We start from the raw sequence: 23,902 nt of genomic DNA, 5'->3' as shown, positions 1-23,902 counted from the left end.
AATTAAAAATAAAACTACTGTATAATCCAACAACTTCACTTCTGGGTATTTAGCTGAAGAAAACAAAAACATTCGTTTGAAAAAATATATGCACCCCTGTGTTTATTGCAGCATTATTCACAATAGCCAAGATAAGGAGGCAACCTAGTTGTTTATTGACAGACGAACAGAAAAAGATGATGTGGTATATATACAATGGAATGTTACTCGGCCACCAAGAGAATGAAATCTTGCCCTTTGTGACAACATGGATGGACCTAGAGCTATTATGCTAAGTGAAATAAGTCAGACAGACACAGACAAATACCATAGGATTTCACTAAAAAACAAAACAAAGGAGCAAACAACAGAACAGAAACTGACTCATAGATTCAGAGAACAAGCAGGTGGTTGCCAGAGGGGAGAAGGGTGGGGAGATAAGTGACATAGGTGAGAAGACCAAGAGGTACAGACTACCAGTTATAAAATAAATAAGTCATGGGATATAATTTACATCATAGGGAATATTGTCCATTATATTATAACTTTGTGTGTTGACAGGTGGTACTGAGACTTATCATGGTGATTATTTTGCAATGTATAAAAATGTCGAATCACTATGTTGTACACCTGAAACTAATATAAAATTGTAGGTCAATTATACTTCAATTTAGAAAGATATTTAAAAAGAATAAATGTAAATACAGTCATGCCACCTCGCACGTATGATTCACTTTGCATTTAGCAAAGCCCGTTCACATGCATCATCATATTTGAGCCTGACCAGAGCCCTGTAAGGTGGTCACCAGCTCCCAAGGCACAGCGAGGTTCAAGACAACACAGCTTCAGAGGTAAATGGGAATTCTTACCAAGAAGTGATAGGCCTGTGTGTAAACCCCTCATCCCTTGAACCCTGAGATGTGGGAGGTTTTACCGAAGGGTTCTAACACAACCACATGTCAGGACGAAGACTAGTCTCCTCACTTAGCTGCAACAGACAATATATTGGATCAAGAGCTAGAAAATCACACACAAAACGTATGCTTGACTTACAAGGAGCCAAGGAGAAGCAGCAGAAACATAGACCTCATATCTCGCCTTCAGAACCTAAATGAGGCTTTTCAGAAGCTCAGCCTCTGAACCCTCAGTGCTACCTGGTTCCTTCCCCATCTTTCCTATTTGAGGAAAGTTGAAGATTCGAAGGGCTAGAACTAGACTTGTCTAATGAGCCTCAGCACAGTGTCACACGTTGTCCGGGTGTTCGCATTTCAAAGGTCATCTGGTTCTGTTATCTCTCCTTGAATCTTGTCCCGAGATTCTGGCTGTTGCCGGGAAAGTTCCTGACTCCTTTTGTGTATGGTTCTGACCATACACATATCTTCTGATGAGAAGGCTCATCATTTACTGAGCTTTGGCTGTTCTTCTGGAACTTTCCACCCGCCGGTCCTTGAAGAACTTCAGAAGGAGCCTTTATTGGGAAGAGAGAGGCCATGGAGCAGTAGAAAGATTGCGGACTTGGGGTCAGATAGACTTGATTTGCGATTTCCAGCCACTTCTCTGTTCTAGCTGCACGCACGAGTGACTTGCCTGCTCTAAACCTCAGTCTGTTCATGTGTACAACAAGTGGTGGGCGGTGGGAATTATCTAGCTCATAGCAAACACTGTCAATAAGACAGCAATTGTACAAAAAATATACATGAGATGCCATTAAGGTTAAAAATGAGATTATATCCAAGAAAGCGTGTTGTAAATTGCCTGTAAATGTGGGTACTTTTAATAGTAAAATCACTTGAAGTCTCTTTTACACCTGGTTTTATGTGAGTGAGCCAATGGGTCTACAAATCTAGTGACCCCAGAGTGGTTTTCTAAGACGTGTCCTGTTGAATTGGGCTCACGTGTGCCCATAGGTTCCTGATATTAATAGTTATAAACTGAGGAGCAGAGGCACAGCCAAGGACTATGCTGGTTTGTTTGACTCTGTAAAGGCAGAGAAAACGTCTTCCATCCACAGAGTTTCAGATACTGCTGCAATTTTGACGTATGTGACCTTTTTTTTGTTCCTGGTTAGGAGAGTCTTCCTGGCATAGGACTCTGAGAGTAGGTTCAGGCTTTTTTTGGGGGGGTGGTGGGTAGGAGGGCAGGAATGTGTTGCAATTTTATTTTATTTTTTAAAATTTAATTTAATTTTTATTTTATATTGGAGTAGAGTTGATTTACCATGTTGTGCTAGTTTCAGGTATATAGCAAAACGATTCAGTTATATTATATATACATATATCCATTTCTTTTTCAGATTGTTTTCCCATATAGGTTATTACAGAATATTGAGTAGAGTTCCCTGTGCTCTACAGTAGGTCCTTGTTGATTTTCTATTTTATATATAGTTAGTGTGCATATGTTAATCCCAAACTCCTAATTTATCCCTCTCTGACCACCTTTCCCCTTTGATAACCTTAAGTTTGTGTTCGAAGTCTGTGAGTCTGTTTCTGTTTGGTAAATAAGTTCATTTGTATCATTTTTTTTAGATTCCACATATAAGGGATATCATATGATGTTTGTCTTTGTCTGTTTTCCTTCACTTAGTGTGATAATCTCTAGGTCTATTCATGTTGCTGCAAATAGCATTCTCTTAAAGGCAGAGAAAAGTCCTGCCATCCACAGGGTTTCAGGTACCCCTGCTGTTTGGACATATGTGACCTTTTCTTTGTTCCTGGTTAGGAGAGTCTTCCTGGCATGGGGCTCTGAGAGTAGGGTGCAGCCTTTCGTCTTTTACTCTCAGTGGTCCGTTAATAATATAAGCTTACATTTCTTGAACACTCAGTGTGTTCATAGTCATTGCCTTAGTTAACCCTTATAGCGATGCTTAGAGGCAAGAGTTGGTATTATCACACATTAAAGGTAAATGAATCTGAGACCTTGCTCTCATGCTGTCATCTGTCAGGTAAACATCTAAAGAGAGAGCTATCATACAATAGGCTAAATGTTGTCTCGCCCAAAGAAGGGAGAGATTGCTTCTGCTCTGGAAGAGCTGGAAATTCTTCTGATAAGAGGGGAAACTGGGCTGGACTTTCAAGAATGAGTAGAATTTGCCAAATGTAAAGAAGCGGTTTCTAGGTGAAGGATTCACGTGGCATGGGCGTGGTGGCATGTCAGCACTTGGCATGTTTGGAGATTGGAAGTCATATGGTGCATTGAGGGCTTTGGGCAGAGTCCAGTGTGGGGGGAGGGGACATGGCAGCAGAGATGGTCACGTGCCCGTGAAGCTAGAAATGTAGGTTGGGGTCAAAGGGGCCAAAGCAAGATACATCTTGAAGTTGTCTCTTTATTTGAAAATTGTCAAGACTTTTCACAGCTGAGTTAGAGTTTACGAGAGAGAAAAGGATGGCTGAGAATAAAAGTGGGCTTGCTTTGTACCATGGTGTCTGTGTTGCTAGAAAGGGCAGGCCACACTTTTTAATCTTGAATCCCCGTAACCTCAGGAGTGGCCAGTGACTCTCCCAGCCTTAGAGTCTAGTCCAAGCCCAACATCCTTTTAGACACGAGGGAACTGAGTCCTGGAGAGGTTGCTGATGCCCCGTAGTGAGATGTACCAAGAGATCGTACCGCCCTGCCGTCTTCAGGCTCACATCTGGCAAGCCCCTCCCATATTGTGCATTTTATTTTATTTTTTATTTTTTGCCTTTTAATCTTCTAAATTTTTTTTGATTATAGTTGCTTTACCATGTTGTATTAGTTTGTGCTGTATAGCAAAGTGAATCAGTTATACAGATACATATACCTACTCCTTTTGCAAATCAAAACTGCAGTGAGGCATCACCTCACGCTGGTCAGAATGGCCATCATCAAAAAATCTACAAACAATAAATGCTGGAGAGTGTGTGGAGAAAAGGGAACCCTCCTACACTGTTGGTGGGAATGTAAGTTGGTGAAGCCACTATGGAGAGCAGTATGGAGGTTCCTTAAAAAACTAAAAATAGAGCTACCATATGACCCAGCAGTCCCACTCCTGGGCGTATATCTGGAGAAAACCATAATTCAAAAGGATGCATGCACCCCAATATTCATTGCAGCACTATTTACAGTAGCCAGGACATGGAAGCAACCTAAATGTCCATCAACAGAGGAATGGATAACGAAGATGTGGTACATATATACAATGGAATATTACTCAGCCATAAAAAGGAATGAAATAATGCTATTGGCAGAGACGTGGATGGACCTAAAGCTTGTCATACAGAGTGAAGTAAGTCAGAAAGAGAAAGACAAACCGTATATTATCACTTCTATGTGGAATCTAGAAAAGTGGTACAGATAAACTTTGCAGAGCAGAAATAGATCCATATTGTACATTTTAAATCCCTCCACAGTCCAAATGGCCACCACCCAAGACCTGTTGCCACCTGCGCTTTTTGCTTCCCTTCATTCACACCAGACTTGCGAGAAAAGCTGGTTTGATTGCAGCCTGGGGAAATAGGACTGACTCTGTGTTGTCTCTCTATATATTAGACTCATAAAATGCTTTTAGGATTCTTGGATCCTTCTCGGGGATATTTTATGTTGCTGAACATGCTGTGAAGTTCGTTTGTCTGTATGTGCACCACCAACCCCCGTCATTCTCCCCATCAGTGTTACCCTTTGTGGAAACAAAGCAGCCTGGGAGGCCCACCAAGAGCAAGACCACGTTTCTGTCCTCTGCAAGGTTAGAAGCTGTAGTCAGGGGATCCCAGGCGCCCACAGAGGCGTGGACATGAGCTTAGACGTGTGTATGGTTATAGTAGAGCTATGGAGAACGCGTATTTGCCTCTGAGGGCCCCTCAGCTCCCTTCTTACAATGAACAAGGAGTAATTAATGTATAATCAGTTGGTTTCAAAATAAAAAAGGAAACAGAGGGATCAGCTGACATTTGTAAAAGTCCATCTGTGTTTGGGCTGCACTGATTGCCTGTTCAAGGCAGAATGACTTCTGTGAAGCCATCTTGAGGGAGGAGAGGTCACAGCTGATGCCCTACATCCAGAAGGAAATTTTTTTTTTTTCTTTGCTGTACGCGGGCCTCTCACTGCTGTGGCCCCTCCCATTGCAGAGCACAGGCTCCGGATGCGCAGGCCCAGCGGCCATGGCTCACGGGCCCAGCCGCTCCGCGGCATGTGGCATCTTCCCGGACCGGGGCACGAACCCGTGTCCCCTGCATCGGCAGGTGGACTCTCAATCACCGCGCCACCAGGGAAGCCCCAGAGGGAAAATTTTAAAAGTGCAGTAAACTTCTGGGCAATTGTGGGCTCGCTTTATACACCAAAAAGTGATTTTGTCATTGAGGCTGATGGTCAAAAAACATCTCTGAGTCTGTCTTCTTCTTTTTTTTTTTTTCATTGCTTTTGTAATTTTTATTTTTGGCTGAGCCACGCGGCTTGTGGGATCTTAGTTCGCCGACCAGGGATCGAACCCCTGCCCCCCTGCAGTGGAAACATGGAGTCCTAACCACTTGACCGCCAGGGGAGTCCCTCTGAGTCTTTCTTATACCCACTGCTGTGGCTGCCTGTGGTCCAGTCTCCCCCTTACCCACCGTGGAAGAAAGAGATGGCCTGAAGACAGCTTAATCTCCTGCTGAAACATGGGGGAATCTGCTCCCTCCTTCTCTCTTGAATCTCTCTTGGCGTCATTCCCAAAGTACCAGTTCCAGGGAAGGTCACTGAATGTCGTGATTGCCAAGGTAGCTGCCGGAGCATAAATCACTTCTCCATCTCGGTCCCTTCTAGGCGCCGTCCCTCTCAGGCTGCTGGGCATTTAGAGGAAGATGCTTCTGCCCTTGGCACTAGAATAGCTATTCACAATAACAATGAAAACCGCTCTCACCAGAGCATCAGAGCCAGTGGAGAAGACAGAGTGCTTATTTTAGCGTTGCTGTATCTCTTCAAGTCGGAATCCCACGAAGGTCTCAGAATTGGTCTTCCCAGCCTTCGCTTGCGAATGCACCGTCTTAAGAGATTGTGCTGCCTGCTCTGTCAGCTGCTTTATATCTTACAGGAAGGGTAGGTCCCGAGCCTGGTGTCAGAGGTTAGCGCTAAGAAGTCCCCAGACTCATTTAAATAAAACCATTTGGCTTCTGAACTACGGTTTCCTCCACAGTAGAATGGAGATAACACTACCTAGGTGTTACCAGGCTCAGATGAAGTAATGAATGTGAAAGTACATTGTGAGGCATTAAGATCCTAGGAAGATGTCAGGGCTTGCGATTTACACTGGTTCTCATCATAAGATTCAGCTGTTTGAGAAAAGAATTCATCTTCTTTTCCCTTGTGATAGTTATTGAGCACTTACTATGTACTAGGAGGCCTTGGGGAGAGAGAAGATGAATGATTCGGCCCCTGTACTTGTGAGACTTACAAAGGCTTCTCTCTCCAATATGAAGCCAGTGTTCCCAGGGTCGCTCCTACAAGTGTCGGTCCAATGGGTGGCCTGGTCAGGAGGGTCTAAAAAGGAGCTCTCTGATGGGTGAGATAGATGTGCGCAGATCTCTCCCTGGCCCTCAGGGATCTCCAGTCCAGTGCTATCGCCAGGCAGCCACAGGACTTGCTCCCTGCTAAGGAGAATTCTTGGGGTGTCTAAGAGCCCTTGAAGGAATTGAGAGGAGTTACCGAGTTTCCCTTGTCAAACCTCCTCTGGCAGCAACTGTCCTCAGGACCATGTCTCATGGGTGCCCTGTTGTACAGCGTTCTTCATTGGTAACCTTCCTTCCCTTGCACACACAAAAGCTCAGTTCATTTATTCAGATGAGATTATGGAACTGACTATTTCCCCACTTTTCTGACATGGGGAAATCTTTCTGATTGTTGTCTAGGCTTTAGAAACAGTCTAATGAAACCAATGTAATATGACAAGAAACGCAATATGGTGTGTCAAGGACATAACAGATGCACCCCAACGTGGTGAAAGTTATTCCCCTGATTTTGGGGCGTACCTGCAGTATTCCCCGAGTACATGCAGGTAAACCCCACACTAGTGTTGTAGACAGGTTCCATCTCTCTACCTTAGTTTGCTACTTTTTAAATTCTGGTTATGCATGTGTGTATATATCACTATGGTGCCCTGGGAGTTCTATTTGCTTTCACCCAACATATTTAAGAAGTACTGGCTCATTCAAAGAGCTCTTCTTTAAAGGGGACTTAGTAAATGCTTTTTAAGAAACGTAGGAGAGCCATTGGCTCGTAACTAAATAAAGGCATTTGTCCTGTGCCATCTACACAACCGCCAGTGAGAAAAGAGAGTGGAGAAAGCTTCAGAAAGCACCTGAGTTTTGACCCCTGCCACTAAGGCTTCTGAAGCCTTCAAAAGATAATAGAGAGAGAGCTGTAAGACAGAGCTGAAGCTTCCCCAAAGAGGAGAAACTCTTTTTTTTTTTTTGCCTTAAGAATTCTCCTTCCATTTTCAAAAATGACAGTGCCTCTTCCTTTGCTAGGGTGTCAAGTAACTTGGGACCAGTTGGACTCACTCTTTGGATGTCCTGGCTGCTACGATTTAGTCCGTTTTCTCTCCCAGTGGCCCTAAGAGCAGAGGAACATTTGTACACGTTATACACCAAAGTCATGAGATTGAAACTAAAGGGTAGGGCTTGCTCTCAGATAATTAAATAAAAATAAGATACACTCAAACATTTCAGAGTCCTTAGCTGTGGTCTAGTTTTGCCGTGGAGATTCTTACTTTAAAGACTGTTTTTTCTCCTCTCACAAGTGGTGTCCCGACCTTGAACAGAAAGCTGCTTAGCACCAAAATGAACATGAATTCTTAAAACAAGCATAACACCTGTGGCTCCATTCCAGAACTCGGTCATGCCACAGTTCATCTGGATTCCTATAATTCCTGTATGTTCCCATATCTTAATTGCCCATAGCTGTGTTGCCAGTACAAACAGGATGGAGGAAGAGTCCACACCCTTAATGAATACATCTACTAACCCTAAGAAAGCACCATCTTTTGAAACTCTAGTATTCTTTTTAAGGTACTGAATGACCATCTACTGAAATGCTAATAAAGATATCTGATAACTAAAAATTCCTTTCAAGCAATTCTTACTCCCTACCATCTTTCTAGCTGGGGTTCAGGACTGGCATTCAGCATAAAGAACATTACTGATTTTCAGACTCTGCCCTCTGCAATGTTATTTAAGAAATGAACGCTCAGGTTCACCAAATCAGACATCAAATCCATCTCAGCATATTTGAAAAGAGGAGTCAAATGAAATAAGTACATATTGGATCGGGGTAGATTGTAAAATTTGCACACAAAAAAGCCTCAGGGTGTAAAACATAAGATAATGACATCTGTAAAACAGGCTGTGTGGAAAAGACCCGAGACTTCTCATTTATTATGCATTCAAAACACATAGAAAATATGATACGAGTACAAAGGTTAAAAAGAGAGAGAGATTGTGTGTGGGGGGCAGTTGGGAGGGAGAGAGAGAATGAGAATGAATGAGAATCATTCACAGTTGGGATGTATTAATAAAAGTATAAGTTCCACGATTAGGAAGGTGATAGTTCTACTGTATTCTGCCTTGAGAATTATGTTCAGATTTAAGGGTCTGATTTTAAAATTGGAGCAAAGAGGAGACCATCCACCAAGGTAAAAGGCTCTCACGAAAAATAAGAAAAGGAAATAGGAATGTTTGCTTAGAAAAGAAAAGAGATGGGGGCAGGGAGACATGAGATTCGGCTTCACAATTTCTGAGTAGGGTCAGGTGGAAAGGGGGTAAATCATCTTATGCGGCAGAACCAGACCCAGTGGGCAGACCTTGTAGGTAAGCAGATCTCAGCCCAAGATAGGGAAGAACTCTGTACAGTCGGAGCTGTCAGAGACTGCAGTAGGTCATCTGCCTAAGTTTGAGTTCTCCGTCACTGAAGGAGTTCTGGGAGAGACTGTCTTGTCTTGTCTTGTAGAGAAAACTGCAGTAAGAGGAATTCGATACCAGTAACATTGAGAGAGCACATAATGGGTGCCGGGCAAACCCTTTATGTGTTCTCATTTCTAAGTGCAATGAAGAGTTTCAGAGAGAATGAACGTTAGCTGTATTTGCTTTCCTTTTCAAACTAGATAATCCAGACCATCTCTTCCGCTTCACCTTTACTCACTCCCAAGTCATGAATTTAATACATTAGCAGGAATAGCCCGTCCCACTTGGTGAAGTTGGTAAATAGCTTGCAATCCTAGCAGGGTGTGCCCTGTTGCTTATTCGCTGAGCTCCAGGGCAGAGCAGGAAAGCAGCACAGTGCCTCAAAGTAATTAGGCGATTGCCTGACAAAGAAGTTAGGCCACAAGCAAGAAGCTTACAGACAACACAGAGACTCCCGGTACAAGCTTACAGACAACACAGAGCTCCCGGTACAAGACACGCAATAACCATTGTGTGCATCACTGCTATAATTTTAGAAAGCTTAGGGAAAGATTTTCAGGCTAATAAGGAGCCGCTACACCCATTAAGGCATGTCTGACAGTCCACACCAATCGTCATGGAGCTGCAGGGAACATGCAGTAGTTTCTGGAAAGGGGAATGTTGAAATTTGTCTGTTCTGGGCTGAGAAGGCTCTCTGCAGCGGTGAGCGAGAATGTCCGAGAGGGTACATTTCCATCTTTATTTTGGCAATGTTTGGTGTAAGTCTGGCAAGATTTTACTAGTTTCTCAATCTGTAGAAAGAGATTAAAAATAAAGGGTGCTTCTCATCCATTAAGAGATTAAGGGCGAGATCCTACATTTCCAAGTTTAACTTGTTAGTGGAATCGGTGCATATTGCCTTCTTTCTGTTGACCTTGTTGGGAGCCATTGCTGGGTTCTAGAATAGCTGTGTGGATAAATATGTCATGAGATCATTGGCCTCTTTAAAGGCCATTAGTGGACCAAAATCATGGCGATTCTGCCCCTTCCCCCTTTTTTTAACATGTAAAAAAATTTTATTTATTTTATTTATTTATTTTTGGCTGTGTTGGGTCTTTGTTGCTGCGTGCAGGCTTTCTCTAGTTGTGGCGAGCAGGGGCCACTCTTCCTCGTGGTACACGGGCTTCTCATCGTGGTGGCTTCTCTTGTTGTGGAGCACGGGCTCTAGGTGCGCAGGCTTCAGTAGTTGTGGCTCATGGGCTCAGTAGTTGTGGCTCGAAGGCTCAGTAGTTGTGGCTCGTGGGCTCTAGAGCACAGGCTCAGCAGTTGTGGTGCACAGGCTTAGTTGCTCCGTGGCATGTGGGATCTTCCTGGACCAGGGCTTGAACCCATGTCCCCTGCATTGACAGGCCGATCCTTAACCACTGCACCACCAGGGAAGCGCCCCCACCCCCGCTTTTTTTTAGAGAAAAAGAAGCACAGATTGAAGAGAAGTAAGAAAAGAGAGAAAGAAAATGGAGCAAAGGAAGGAGAGAAAATAAGGAGAGAGAGAGGAAAAAAAAAGAGAGTTGTATGTGCTTTAAAGAATGAGACAATGGCAGAGAAGAATGGCTTCAATCACCTACTCCAACCAAGAGGACAGCCTCCCACTGTGACGTCATTCAAAGGAATATGTCCCATTCGTGGTCCACCTGCCCGCAAAAGCGGGTCCACGTGCCCTCTCCACACACAGTCCTGAGCACAATGAGAAACATAGGAGAATCAAAACAAAATAGGTGTCTCCACCTAAGTGGGGTTTTTATGAAGGTGATGGAAACTTTGGAGTAGACACTAGAAACACCGTGTCTGTCATAGTTCAAGAAAACCAACCACTGTGGGCCAGCATCACTGTGATTTAATGTTTCTTTTTTTTTTGGTTTTGTGTAAGAAGGGGCCAAAACGGTCCTGCTGACAGTGTGCACAGACTCAAATAGCAGTTCGATGAAGGCCAAGTCACATAAGCTGATGCTGACACAGTGACTCCCAACTGCCAGCAGCACATTAGGTCTGTCCCCTGCTCGGAGACACCCACTTTCCATCACAGATGCTCCGGTGCTGGGTTACATTTAATAGGAGGGATGGCCAGGGAGAACATCAGAGACCACTGGTGATGCACTGTTTATTCCTCAGTCACTTTGTGTTAAATTGCTGTGACTTGAATGTCAGCAGTGTTTGGGATGTGGTAGTGAAATCAAATCTATCTCCCGTGTGCCAAGACAAATTTGAGAAAACCCCCAAACACAATTGTCTTGGTTTCTCGCTGGCTGTGTCCGCGCACATACAAATAGCAGCTCGTTTCCTGGCCCTCCAATCGTGTGGCGGGTGGCTTTCTTGCTGCTCCCTGAGGAATGTCTAATGAACCCCAAACTACTTCCCTCAAAGCCGGGGATGTCAGGAATGAGGGGCCACTACACCCGTTAAGCACTGTCAAAAGTCCACGCCAATTACTACAGAGCTGTAGGAAAAGTGCAGTCATTTCTGGAAAGGGGAATGAAGAGTTTGTTCTGTGTGTTTGAGGAGCTTGGGGATGAGAGCCAGCGGATGCTACTGAAGATAGAGGCACCAGGCACATCTCGTATGGGCGTCCAAATGATCCTGGGCAGTCCTAGTATTAGCAGAGTGCCTCTTGGGGGGAACTTCCGCATGAACAAGCCCCAGATCTCCAAACCAGAGCCATTCTTTTAAGGAGTATCAGTGAAAATACCGGGCCTTGCATTAAAGTTTCTGGAGCTTTACTGCAAGGTCTAACAGATCTCTAGTTATGCAAGAGCTACTTCTTTGTGCCCGTTTTTGCAATAGTGCTCCAGTGAGGGTGTTGGTCTTTCTGCCTCGGGTGGGATTCATGTCTTCCACTCAGGGGACTCTTTTGCACGGAGGGCAGGATATTGTGGTGAAAAGCCAGGGCTTTTGATGACAGGCCAGCTTCACCTTGCCCTTAGCCAGGACTTATTTCACTCTCCTTGCTCTTGATTTCTGAATCTGTGAAATGGGGATTAAAAACACCTTCTTAGCAGACATGAAGCATATAAAACTATTAGAACATGGGAGGCGATTGTGAAGTAAATTCTGAGGCTGCAGTGAGACCAGGCCATTCTTTTTTAGGGAGGGGATGGTGGGATAGACATATGTTATTCGTCCCTAACCAGTTCATAACACTGAAGCGAAGGGAAGCCTGGCCAAGTTCATTATGGTTAGACATTGTCTAGGGCAGATGTTATCAAATCTGGATGTAAGACAGAATCACCTGGGATTCACACGGTAGGTCTGGGATAGAGGCAGGTAATAAGCATATTCCTAAGCTCCCCATGTGACTCTAAAGCAGGTGGTGAGGGACAGTCATCTAATGTAAAATCTGGGGGAGAAAAAATACTTTTTGGAGGCTCCATCCGTGGAGAATATCAAAATGAGAATGATGAAAAGGCAGAGCTGCAAGTGAGCTGGGTGGCCATCTAGCTCAACCTGCTACCAGATTCAGGATAGATGATCGAAGCCTTGCCTCCCTAAAGGCTGAACTCTGGATATCCTTGGGGTATTTCTTTCAGCCTCCAAATCTACACTTTCTGTCAGAACTCCTCACGTATTGGTGATGTTGTAAGACCTTTCTTTGGTTTTTGTTCAGTCATTTATAAACTGTCCCAGGACACTTAACTGCTTCTGTCCCTTCTCTTCTAATTAAGTTAGTTGGTAAGAGAATGTTCTCTCTCGGTGGGACATTCAAGGAAGGCCCAAGAACCAGTTAGCATCTCTGTTGCAGGATGGAAAGGGGGATAGGAAGGGACGTTTTTGAGGGGAAATGTGTGCGAGACCCAGTGCTTGAATGTTCTGTCTGCTCGCTTGTGTGAACTGACAACCTGAGTCAATACATATGAGATAGGAAATTATTTACTTCCTTATATAGATGAAGAAACAGGCTCAGAAAAGCCCACTGATGTCCCTGTTGCCCCATAGCTACGACTTTTTGATTTGGGGTTAAAATTCAAATGGCCTTAAAGATCCCACTGCCTTCGGATCCTGTAACTGTATGTGACTGTGGAAGGACTAGCTACTTTCTCCCACTGGGCTGCCTCTGAATATGCGGCCAGACTCAGCTCAAACAGCCGCCCCCATGCCCTGCCCGGAGATGTTCAGGTGTGGGCACCTGATGCTGGCTGTCCTGGACGCGAGGGGCAGGGGGCTGAGTGCCAGTCCTGGGGAGGCCTGGAGGTGACGGGAGGGTGGCCCAGCACATGAGTGAGGCCCCATGCCCCTGCACGTGCTCCGTTGTCCCATCAGACTTCACGTACGAAGCGTAAATTCAAAGGTGAAATGATTAAGGGTCTAAAGATGGTGACCACAGAGCATCAAACTCCAGTGTGAGGCTTTTCTGAGCTTGGGACCCAGTACCACCACCCTGGTCACATGCCCATGAAGCCATCCCTGGGCCATGGGGAACCAAAGAACTCTAAGTGAAGATTCCTGACCGCAGGGTGCTAACACAAGGAGAAGATGATTTACAAATGAGCTAATCAATAATTTGGAAGAGGGCTTCCCTGCTTGCGCAGTGGTTGAGAGTCTGCCTGCCGATGCATGGGACGTGGGTTCGTGCCCCGGTCCGGGAAGATCCCACGTGCCGCGGAGCGGCTGGGCCCGTGAGCCATGGCCGCTGAACCTGTGCGTCCAGAGCCTGTGCTCCGCAACGGGAGAGGCCACAGCAGTGAGAGGCCTGCATACCACTAAAAAAAAAACCTAGGATGAGCGTGGGCAAGTTAGCAAAGGTCAAGCACAAGTCCCCGACTACCTGGCAATGGGGTAGGAAGTGGATTGGAATTCCAGAGGCCTTTAGAGACACGTCCCATTCCAAAGGGGGAAATGAGTTCTTGGAGAAGGTGGAGAAAAAAGCTACATCCCTCCAAGCCTGGATGGATGGATTAGGGCTGCCCAAGCCATTAACTACCTACCCAGCCACTCCGAGCCCAGGAAACGAGCCTCAACATCCAGGCTGGGTGTAGAGGGGCCACGTTGAGCTCTTTGCACCAGGCGTCCAAAAGCCTTTATGAGCAGGGTCACAGGCTAGGCCCCAGCACTTTGCTGTGATTTTTAGTTTTTCCCCCAAATGTAAGGATATTTGGCAAGTCGCTCAAGTTCCTCAGCCAGGCATGAGACTGGTGACCCGTAGCAGAGGGCAGCCAGGGACAGCTGGGGCTGACCCTTAGCAGTGGTAGTCAGTTCTTTAGTTACCAGTCTTTATTCAGTGAGCTCCCATTCTCGGGTGCTGGAGCAGGGGTGTGGGAAAAGCTGCCGTGTCCTGCTGGCCTGGTCCCTTCACTGTGGTCACAAGACCAAAGCCGACGTGCTGCTGGAGAACGCTCAGCTGCCATTTCACCTCCTGTGTTAACTGCTTCGACTTATAAAGCAAGAACCAAAACTGTGGCTTTGTAGTATCAGGCAGCTGAAGCAGCCAAAGTGGTTATAATGGCCAGAGAGGAGGAGGGCTGTTTGCCAGGGTATAGGGAGCAGAGCAGAACAACGTACTTAACTATCAAGCAATTCCTGTAAATATTTGCAAACACCCCTTCAAAGCTCGAAAGCCTAGGACAGGATCATTGGATGATTTGCTTAGAAGAAGGAGAAACAAAATTGACCTCCTGGTCCAAAGCGGCCATAAAAAGAAAGTGTGTTTATGGGCAGAGGACCAGAAAGGGAAAAAAATTGTTCTAAGTTTAATAAACACAAAAGAGAATAAAAATAAATCTCAAGAGCACTTATTTACAAACTTGATGGAGGGATAAGGTTGGGGTTGGCGGGTGTGAATGATGGGTGTCTGTGGAAGTAACACAGGCCTGAAGGGGGTTCCAATAAGAGGGAGAAAACCAATGAGATGTTTGCTCTCGCTAATGACGGAAAATGCACTGAAGCAGCTTTGCGCTTTCAGGATGCTCTTTCAAAGCACGTTTGAAGCTCCTGCTGTCTAATGGGGAGGCCATGCGAACTTGAATGCAGCCACTAGGCCTGTGGAAGGTTCTGGCCAAACTGGAGAGTGTGTGAAGCCAGGAGGCCCGGCCCCAGCCCTCCCCAGGCCTCTCTACCTGGGACCCCAGACTGTTTTCAGCTGAGCTGATCAGGATGGGACAAGCCTGTCCAATCACCTGGGCTGGGCACGTTCCAGCGGAGGGAAAGGTCAGTTTGTCCTGGCAGCTACCTTTGCAAATTGCTAAGCTAGGGGGCTCCCCAAACCTTTCTGGCCGGGTGAATGTTTTTGTCCGCCTGAAACTGTCCACTGAGTATTTCACGGTAGTGATGCAGCGGGCCATCCCCGTGTCCACATGAATACCTTCTTTTCTCTGAAACGTGGGTGCTTTAGATTCGGGGGTTTTTTGTTTGCGTGCTTGTTTGTTTTTGTTTCTGAGGCTTCTGAGCTACAAAGCTTCAATTCCCACAGTCCTTTGTGAAGCAGTCATCGAGCAGGGCATGGTTTGAAATTCACCACTTCCCCGTGAGCTGCTTTCCAGAAGCCACAGGACATGGGAAAGGGATGGGGAAAAGCCTCTATGAGGGAAAAAAGTTCAGAGCTCTTACGATGAGGAAATGTTGGTGTGTTCCTAGCATTTTTTTTTTTCAGTGTAATTGTCAGGGCATGGATTTCCCAGGAAATCACAAAAGGTATTTATTTCTATTTTAACATCAGCAGGATGGTTCACTTGTTTAATAAGAAGCTAGTCTTGCCAATAGCCAGACGCCTGAGTCTTTCAAGACTCCTGTTGATGACCAACTTCGTAAACAGTGGGTATTTGGTGAACTCCATGTGTGCAGAGCCCTGTCCTAGGTAGACGGGGAAAAAGAAAGACCTGGAAAATATGGTTAGTCCTCAAGATTCTTAAGATTTCATGGGGAAACAAAATAAGCAAACATAATAATGAAGTAATAAAAACATTTGTAAGAAGCCATAAAAAAATGAATGATTATGTTGCAATGAAGTGACATAATTGAGGAGGGGGTAGAATCATGGAGCCACCAGAGTTGGATGGAACATTCCAGAATAATGAAAGTAAGTTTGCAGGAGATTTTGGAAGAGTATTGTAGAAATATACCTATTCTACGTATACTGTAGGAATGTACCTGTAACAGGTGGCCTGCCCAGTGTAGGTGCTTAATAAATAGGTGTTGTATATGAAGTATGGGGATAGAATTTGGACTTGCTTTGGCTTGGGGGTAACCTCAAGTTGCATATTCAAAGGCAATGACAGGTTACTACAAAATAACAGCAAAATTCTAGCAGCCCATGAACTTGAAATTGCTGTGGACTTTCTGCATCTCTGTATTTTTCGTGACTCAGAACAGAAGGCATTTGGGTTGATTTTCTTCCTCTTCATTAGCTAGGATTCCCTCCCACCAATGGACATTTATGCTGAATAAAGAATTTTAAGACTGGCCTGGTATAGCCAGTATCTGTGTATTTTTATTCAAATGTCCTCACCCTAACTTGTCTAGAGGGTGTATTTGGTCCTATGTGTGTGAAAGACCAAATTATCAAAGCCAAAAAAGATGCAGTCCACGAAGCTGGAGAGAGCAGAGTGTTTGAGTGCCAAAATTTCAAGGAAAAAAAATACATGGGCAAACTGCTTGCCATTAGGAGCTCTTTTCCTGGCACAACTGATGAAAGTGTACGCAAGCCCGACGCTCTCTCCAGGCATCCACTGTCATGAACTTGTTCCAATTTATAACCATCTAGGGTTTTCCACCACTCTGTCAGCTTTCAAAGGAGAGGGTTAACTTTATAGCCTCAAATGGAGTTGGAAGTGGTTTGTTAATCCCTATTAATCGGCTGCTCCTGTAACCAAATGCAGATGTTTATTTTTTTTTTTCTGGTTCAATTGTTAATGATATTAAATTGGCCATTGGAAACGAAATCATTCTGTAGATATTTCCCGTATGGTTTCTTAAGACTATCTCATGCTGCGTGGTCTTTTGTGAGAGAACAATGGATTTTTATCATTTTGAATGATTGCCCTAACTTTTTACAGATGCCATCCCGCCCACTTTCTACAGACCCTACTTCAGAATTGTCCGATTTGACGTCTCCGCCATGGAGAAGAATGCTTCCAATTTGGTGAAGGCAGAGTTCAGAGTCTTTCGTTTACAGAACCCGAAAGCCAGAGTGCCTGAACAACGGATCGAACTGTATCAGGTAACTTTTCTTTGGGTTGTTTGAATGGACAATCAGTTTGAAGTCTTAGGATAAAGGACTTCCTACAGACAGATTTTCTGAACTGAGATACGCCGTTTTCTACACACATAATCATGACATAGACCCTCATTTATTATTCCTCTCACAGTGACAGTTCATTCCTCACTTGCTCAGGAAGGCAGAACATTTAGAGTGAAGGGGGGAAGCTCTGGGCATGAATGGCTAGAGTGCCCACCCTCGGGAGGGCTCAAGTCCTGAAGTCCACCCCCTACTCTGTAAAGTCAGATGACGTAGGACCAGTCCCACCCCAAGGAGGGAAGTCAGCTACCTTTCTTTTCTCATTTGATGGCCATCCCTTTCTCCTTTTCTTCCCTCGTCACTTCCTTCCTGTTGTCTCTCTCTCCATCTTTTTCACTCTCTTTTCTTCCTCTCTTTGCTACCTCCTGTCTCTTCACTAACCTCATCCTGCCTCCTCTTCCTCTCTGATTCTACCCGCACTTTGTAGTCCATTCCACACCAGATGCACATCCTCTGTTCACCACTGTCCACCACGATTACAGGCAGCCCTGACATCTCATCTCCCTAAGTACAGTTGCTAGGCAGCTGTGTCAAAATATGATGTTGGTGGTGGTGATGATGATGACGATGATGATGTGATGATGATATGATGATGATGATGATGTGATGGTGATGATATGACGATGATGATGATATGATGATGATGATGATATGATGATGATGATGTGATGATGATGGTGATGATATGATAATGATGATGTTGGTGGTGATGATGATGATGATGATGATATGATGATGATGATGGTGATGGTAATAATGATGGTGATGATGATGATGATACCAAGTTACTGAGATGTGAGAGATGTTCTTAACAGCTTATTACTCACGTGGGTTACCGGGCAGTAGCATCAGCATTACCTAGGAGCTGGGAGAAATGCAGAATCTCAGGCCCCAGCCCAGACTTACCAAATCAGAATGCACAGAATGTAGACCAGAATCTAGACTTTTATCAAGATCTTCAGGGGATCTGACACACATGAAAGCACTGCTCTGAAAGCCCTGAGCTGAGCAAGGGACGCAGATCAGGTCATAGTGAATACGTCATAGTGTCATATGAACAGTGTCTGTAGAGGGCAGAGTTGGAAAGATTTCACCAGGGACTTGACGTTTGGGTGGGGCCTCAAGAAGCATCTGTTAAAACAGGATGAGGGTTGGTCATTCTTGACGGAAGGAGCCACTTGTACCAAAACAGGGTGTCCTTTGAAGGGGCCTGTTCAGGGTACCAAAGAGATGGTACTCAGTGCCAGGAGGTGAGGAGAGACTAAGGAGGAGTGTTGCCCTCCAGGGAAGATATGTAGAGGGAGACTGAATAAGAACAGACCCGAGAACCCCAATGTTAAGGAGGAGGCATGTGAGACAATATGACTAAAAAGCGTGCTTCCTTGAGGGAATCAAAGGAATTGACATCTGCATGTGGAGACCTCTAATTGTCCTGGATTGTAAACATTTGGAAGTTTTGGTAATCTGGATAAGACTTTTCTTTGCATTTATTGGGAAAATGGAAAAATTCCCACACAAATAAGCATGGAATCTCTGAGAATGAGTCTGAAGTTGTTAAAACAGTTTTCAAGTACCAGTTTACATGTGTGTTCATGAAAAGTAGTTCTTGCTTAGATCCTCAGGGACCTCTCCGTGGAGACCTTAAGATCTTAATGCACGTTCTAAGAGTATCAGACAGGGTCGTCTTTCTGTGTACAAGCCCCTCTGTTAAGCCCTTTGTAAGTATTGCCTCCATTTGTATCCACAGCTCTCCTGTGAAGTTTGCATGATGAAGTATCTTTTTTTTTCATTTATTGACATATAACAGACGTATAACATTGTATTAGTTCAAGGTGTACAACCTTGAATAATATTTCGATATATGTATATATTGCAAAATGATCACCACAATAGGTTTAGTTAACATGTACCACTTCACATAGTCACATTTTTTTCCCCTTTGTGGTAAGAACTTTTAAGATTTACTCTCTTATTTCAAATATTTAATACACTATTACAAACTATCGTCACCATATTGTACATTACATCCCCAGAACTTATTCATCTTACAACTGGAAGTTCGTACTTTTAGACCACCTTCACTCATTTTTCAAATATTCTTTCTTCTACTGGATTCTTTCTCCTTTTTACCGAGAAAGATGCTGAGTCACAGAGAAATTAAGTCACTTGGCCAGGGTCACACAGCCAGGAGGAGGCGGGGCTGGGATCCAGGTCCAGCTCTGATTCTCAAGCACTCCCTCTTCACCGCATTTGCTGTTTGTAGCAAATCCTTCCCTACCTCTTTGCCTCAATATCAGCCAGAATAGGAGAAAAATAAGAGAAACTAGGCCGGCCAGAGGGTGGAGTGGTATTAGGAGGGAAAGCAAAGACGGAGTTCTCTGAAAAAGCAGCTTGATCAAAGGTAGCCAGAGACATTGCAAGGTGATTTGAAAAATAAAAACAAAAACATGACTGCCTGTCCTCTTTTTTCTTCTTTCTCAATTAAGTCTCTCGTCCCTGCCTCTCTGTGCAGATAGATTGTTCTCTCTGGCCCTGTTTCAATTACGCGACTTCAGTTAATTGAAGGCAAGGTCTGTTAGATTTTGTTGCCTGTAACGTAAGCTGCTAAGTCACCGTTATTCTTTGGCTTCTGACCTTGCTCCGAGGAGTGGCCTCTGATAGCGGGTTACTGACAGTTTGTCTTCCTCCCAGAGGCCATCTCATCCCCGGGAGGGGATCTGTCCCTGGAGGCTGGTAATTCAGAGGACCTCAGTGAGGTCCTCAGTGGCTGTGTACCTTCCCAGAGGTTATTGCAGCACTGGCCACCCCATGACACAAGCAGCAGGCTCTGCTCCAATTAAATCCACAATTGGAAAAGATACAGCCCAAAACAGAAGCTCATTGTATGGAGAACATGACCTTGGGCTTGTTCAGTGACACTGAACACGAGACCCAGGAAGGAGGTAGTTTTAGAGGAAAATAAGGAAGAATAACATCTCCTTATCTATCTGGAGCTCAGCTATGCAGCAATCTAACCTCCTGAAACACAGCCAAAGTCCAGGTAGTAAGTCAGAGAGATCCCCGAGCACCCTCACAGAAGACATAGCACACACACACACAGCTGACTCACCGGAAAGGCAGCCTTTGGTCCTCTCTGGGACCACAAGAAATTCGAAGCACTGGATTAGAAGGAGTGCTGGGGGAAGACACTCTGACAGGAGGAGATGACCCTTTAGACTTGAGATGTTTGCCTGTGCACCCCAGCCCAGACGATCAAGTCATAGAATGCAGTGCCTGTATGGACAATTTTCCTAAAGCTTATCCTGTTTGTGGTTAACCCAGTCTTTATCTCTGTGGCACCTTATCTGGATTCTGACATCTGCTGGTGGCCTTTTTATTTGGAGTCCCATCTTTGGCTTGTTCTTCTCCAACTTGCCACTTGCCTTCCAGGCATTTGGAACTCTTTGTGGCCTTCAGTGATAAACTCCCTCTTCAAGTCTCAGGACAGAAATTGATGCTTACAGTAACGGCTTTCAATTATGCAGGTGAAGCTAAATTATATTCAGGTAACTGAACACGTGCCGTAAGGTACTAGAGGGTTTTCTAGGCAAAATTGCTGAAATGTTATTTTGAGAAATAAAATACTCAGTGCTTAAATGGGCAGACATGTAGCTATGGGGAGAGCTCAACTATTCAGAAGAACAAAGCCTCTGGAATTTCTAGATTCCCTTTGACTACTGTATTACTGGCCACAGGGTTGACAATCTGCTTCCTAGAGGAAGAGAGATAGGATGACTAGGAATAGGTTTTCAGGGTGCTTAGATGATTGTATGGATAATTTATTAGAATTCCTCAGGGCATCGGTTTTAAGCAGGGGGAGTGTGTGTGTGTGTGTGTGTGTGCGCGCGCACGCGCGTGCGCGAGCTCACATGTGGGTGCAGGAGGTGCTTCCCCACCTCTGAATGCCCTGGGGGAGCTTCTACAAGGTCTGTCCACAGTCCCTTTCCTGGAGCTTCTGATTCTCCCTGGAGAGGAAAAGATTTGCCTCTGGACAGACGTGGTTTCGAAAAGCTCTCCTCATGATTCAGATATAGTCATTCTCCATTCTCCATTGGGAATCACAGATTTAAGGCATATCCCAAGTTTTGGGGGTCATTCTGTCCCCTAAAATGTATATGGATCCTCTTTCTAGCGTCCGAATCCCAGGCTAGAAAGACCTAAGAAAGCATTTCCAGGAGTGAGTTCCGAGTTAGTTTTGTCCAGGGCTGTGCATCTGTTGATTTCTCCCTGCCTGGGAGAGTCAGGATACCCGAGCTTCTGTGGAAATCATGTTTAGTTTGGCAAGGCGACTCTCACTCTTCTCCCCTCTACAGAATCGTCTGTCAGAGCTGTGATGAATGGTGGTAATATAAAACCGCACTGTCCTCCTGCTACCTCTGACTTCTGTTATGTGAGCAGGCTCTAAAGAGCATATACTGGTGTGATCATAGTATGACTTCAGACGTACACCAGTATCAGAGGGAATACGAAAGGGATAAAGCCTTCTGATAGGAAGGGAAAGAGGGCAAAAAAGAGGAAAACTGAAAATTTTTCCAAATAGGAGTGACCCTTACCGTATTTTTAGAGATTTATGACAAAGGCAGCCTTTATTGAAATATGCTCCGATAGAGCTCCAGTGCTCTGGGAATGCTTTTGAACCTACTAATATTTAGTAGAGCTCTCAGCGCATTTGGAAGATGGAATACATCTTTCTCTGATTAAGTTGTGCTTGTATTTATGATTGAAATCATGCCCAGAGTTATAGAGGGAAAAAAAATAGGAGAGGGGAATCTTCTTCAATTGAATATCACCAACAAGAGCAAGGGTGTCTGCCGTCTTGGAGGGGGCTCAGCCCCCAATTTCACAAGCAAAGAAATTAATAACTTACATAAGGGTGCCCATGACCTCGTGGCCGTGTGAGACCACCAAAAACTACTTATGTTTAGGGGTGCTGACCTCAGGGGGCCTTGGAAATCCCAGCTATTTCTAGCTTCCTCTCACCAACTTACACCCTTTTCACGCTTATTTCCCAATTCTTTTTTTTTTTAATTGACGTATAGTTGATTTACAATGTTGTGTTAGTTTCTGGTGTACAGCAAAGTGATTCAGTTTTTTATATATATATATATATATATATATATATATATATATATATATATATATTTATATATATATACTTTTTTATATATATATATACTTTATATATATATATACTTTTTCAGACTCTTTTCCCTTATAGCTTATTACAAAATATCAAGTATAGTTCCCTGTGCTATACAGTAGGTGCTTGTTGGTTATCTATTTTATATATAGTAGTGAGTATGTGTTAATCCCAAACTCCTGATTTATTCCTCCCCCGCTGCCTTTCCCCTTTGGTAACCAAAAATTTGTTTTCTCTGTCTGTGGGTCTATTTACTGTTCATTTAAAACTTTACCACCTCTAGGATAATAAGATTTGTACCTTTGTAATGTTTCGATGATCTAGTCACTGTATAACAAACTACCCCCAAATTTCATCGCCTCAAATATCAATTATTTTATTGACTTTTAAGGGTCAGAAGCTTGGGCGAGACTTGGCTGGGCTGTTCTTCTGCTCCATGTGACTTTGACTGGGGTCACTTGATGGTATTCAGGTAGCAGCTGGTCTGGTCTGGAGGATCTGTGATGAGTTTGCTCATAAGCTTGAGCTTGGATGGGATGACTGAGCCCCTCCTCCTCTCTAAATGGTTTCAGGAGGTATCCACGGAGTCTTCCCAGAAGAGTAGTCAGGCTTTTTACATGAGGCTCAAGGGGCCAAGTGTCCAAGGCGGAAGCCGCCAATACGCTTAAAAACAAGGCCCAGAACTAGCAGAACATCATTTTCACCTTATTCTATAGATCAAATGACCTACAGCCCAGCCCGGATTCAAAGGGAAAGGAAATAGACCCCAGCTCTTGATGGAAGGAGTGTCAAAGAAGTTGCAGCCATCTTTAATCTGCCACACTAACCCACGGTATGGCGTCACAGTGAGCAAACTCCAAGTGGGCACCTCCTAGCATTGGCGCCAGAACTGGAGCCAGCCATCTAGAGATAAATCAGACTCAGACTCTGCCTTCCAGTTGCTCAGGGTCTGGTGGAGGAACAGACGTGTAAATGGTGTCCCAACGGTACCGTCTTTCCACTAACAGAGACATACCCAAGGGACTCCTAGAACAAAATTTGGAGAATCCAGAGGAATGCCTCAGAACTCATTCCTTCCAGAAAGGGAGCTGTGAGAATTTGGGGGCAGTCTTGTTTGGACTCCTTGGGTAGACAGGCAGATAATTCCAATACACCGTGTGCCTGACTCAAGAGATTTCTTTGAGCCCGACAATATTTATCGCAGGAATATCTGAACGCATCAGATTGAGATAGGAGCAGGTTTGGTTAGTTACTATGCGCAGCATTTTCTTTTATTCACTCGTTCACTAGTCACCCTTAATGAGACAGCATGGTGTAGTGTTCACTGGTATGGGCGTTGTGATCCAAGTTTTTTTTTTTTTAATAATTCCAATTCTCTTGCTGTTTATTGTAAGGGTGAAATAAAACAGTGTATATGACTGTCGGATGGAGAGTTGGCAGTCAACCTAGTTTAGTTCCCTTCCTTCCTCGTCATCTCTTAGATTTTGACTTCTAAGTCTTTGATTCCCCCAAGAGGAAGAGCTCTCTACAGAATTACCTGCCAAAGTCAGTTGCCAGGTTATCATTCGATTAATTTGTTAGCTTGAGACCACTAAAAAA

The 23,902-nt window shown here is 44.5% G+C and overlaps 1 protein-coding gene across 3 annotated transcripts in view; it reads left to right on the top strand.

The window, feature by feature from the left end:
- TGFB2 (transforming growth factor beta 2) overlaps positions 1 to 23,902 on the top strand; it is an 84,229-nt gene that overhangs the window by 36,020 nt on the left and 24,307 nt on the right. For all 3 annotated transcript variants that reach the window (XM_067729729.1, XM_067729730.1, XM_067729731.1), the window contains one exon: positions 16,883 to 17,046. In XM_067729729.1, coding sequence (XP_067585830.1) covers positions 16,883 to 17,046 — 164 coding nt within the window. The remainder of the gene's footprint in view (positions 1 to 16,882; positions 17,047 to 23,902) is intronic.

The sequence above is a fragment of the Pseudorca crassidens genome, chromosome 2 (assembly GCF_039906515.1).
Source record: "Pseudorca crassidens isolate mPseCra1 chromosome 2, mPseCra1.hap1, whole genome shotgun sequence".
NCBI lineage: Eukaryota > Metazoa > Chordata > Mammalia > Artiodactyla > Delphinidae > Pseudorca > Pseudorca crassidens.
Note: the sequence above shows the minus strand (reverse complement) of the source record. Positions and strands in the feature narration are given on the sequence as shown.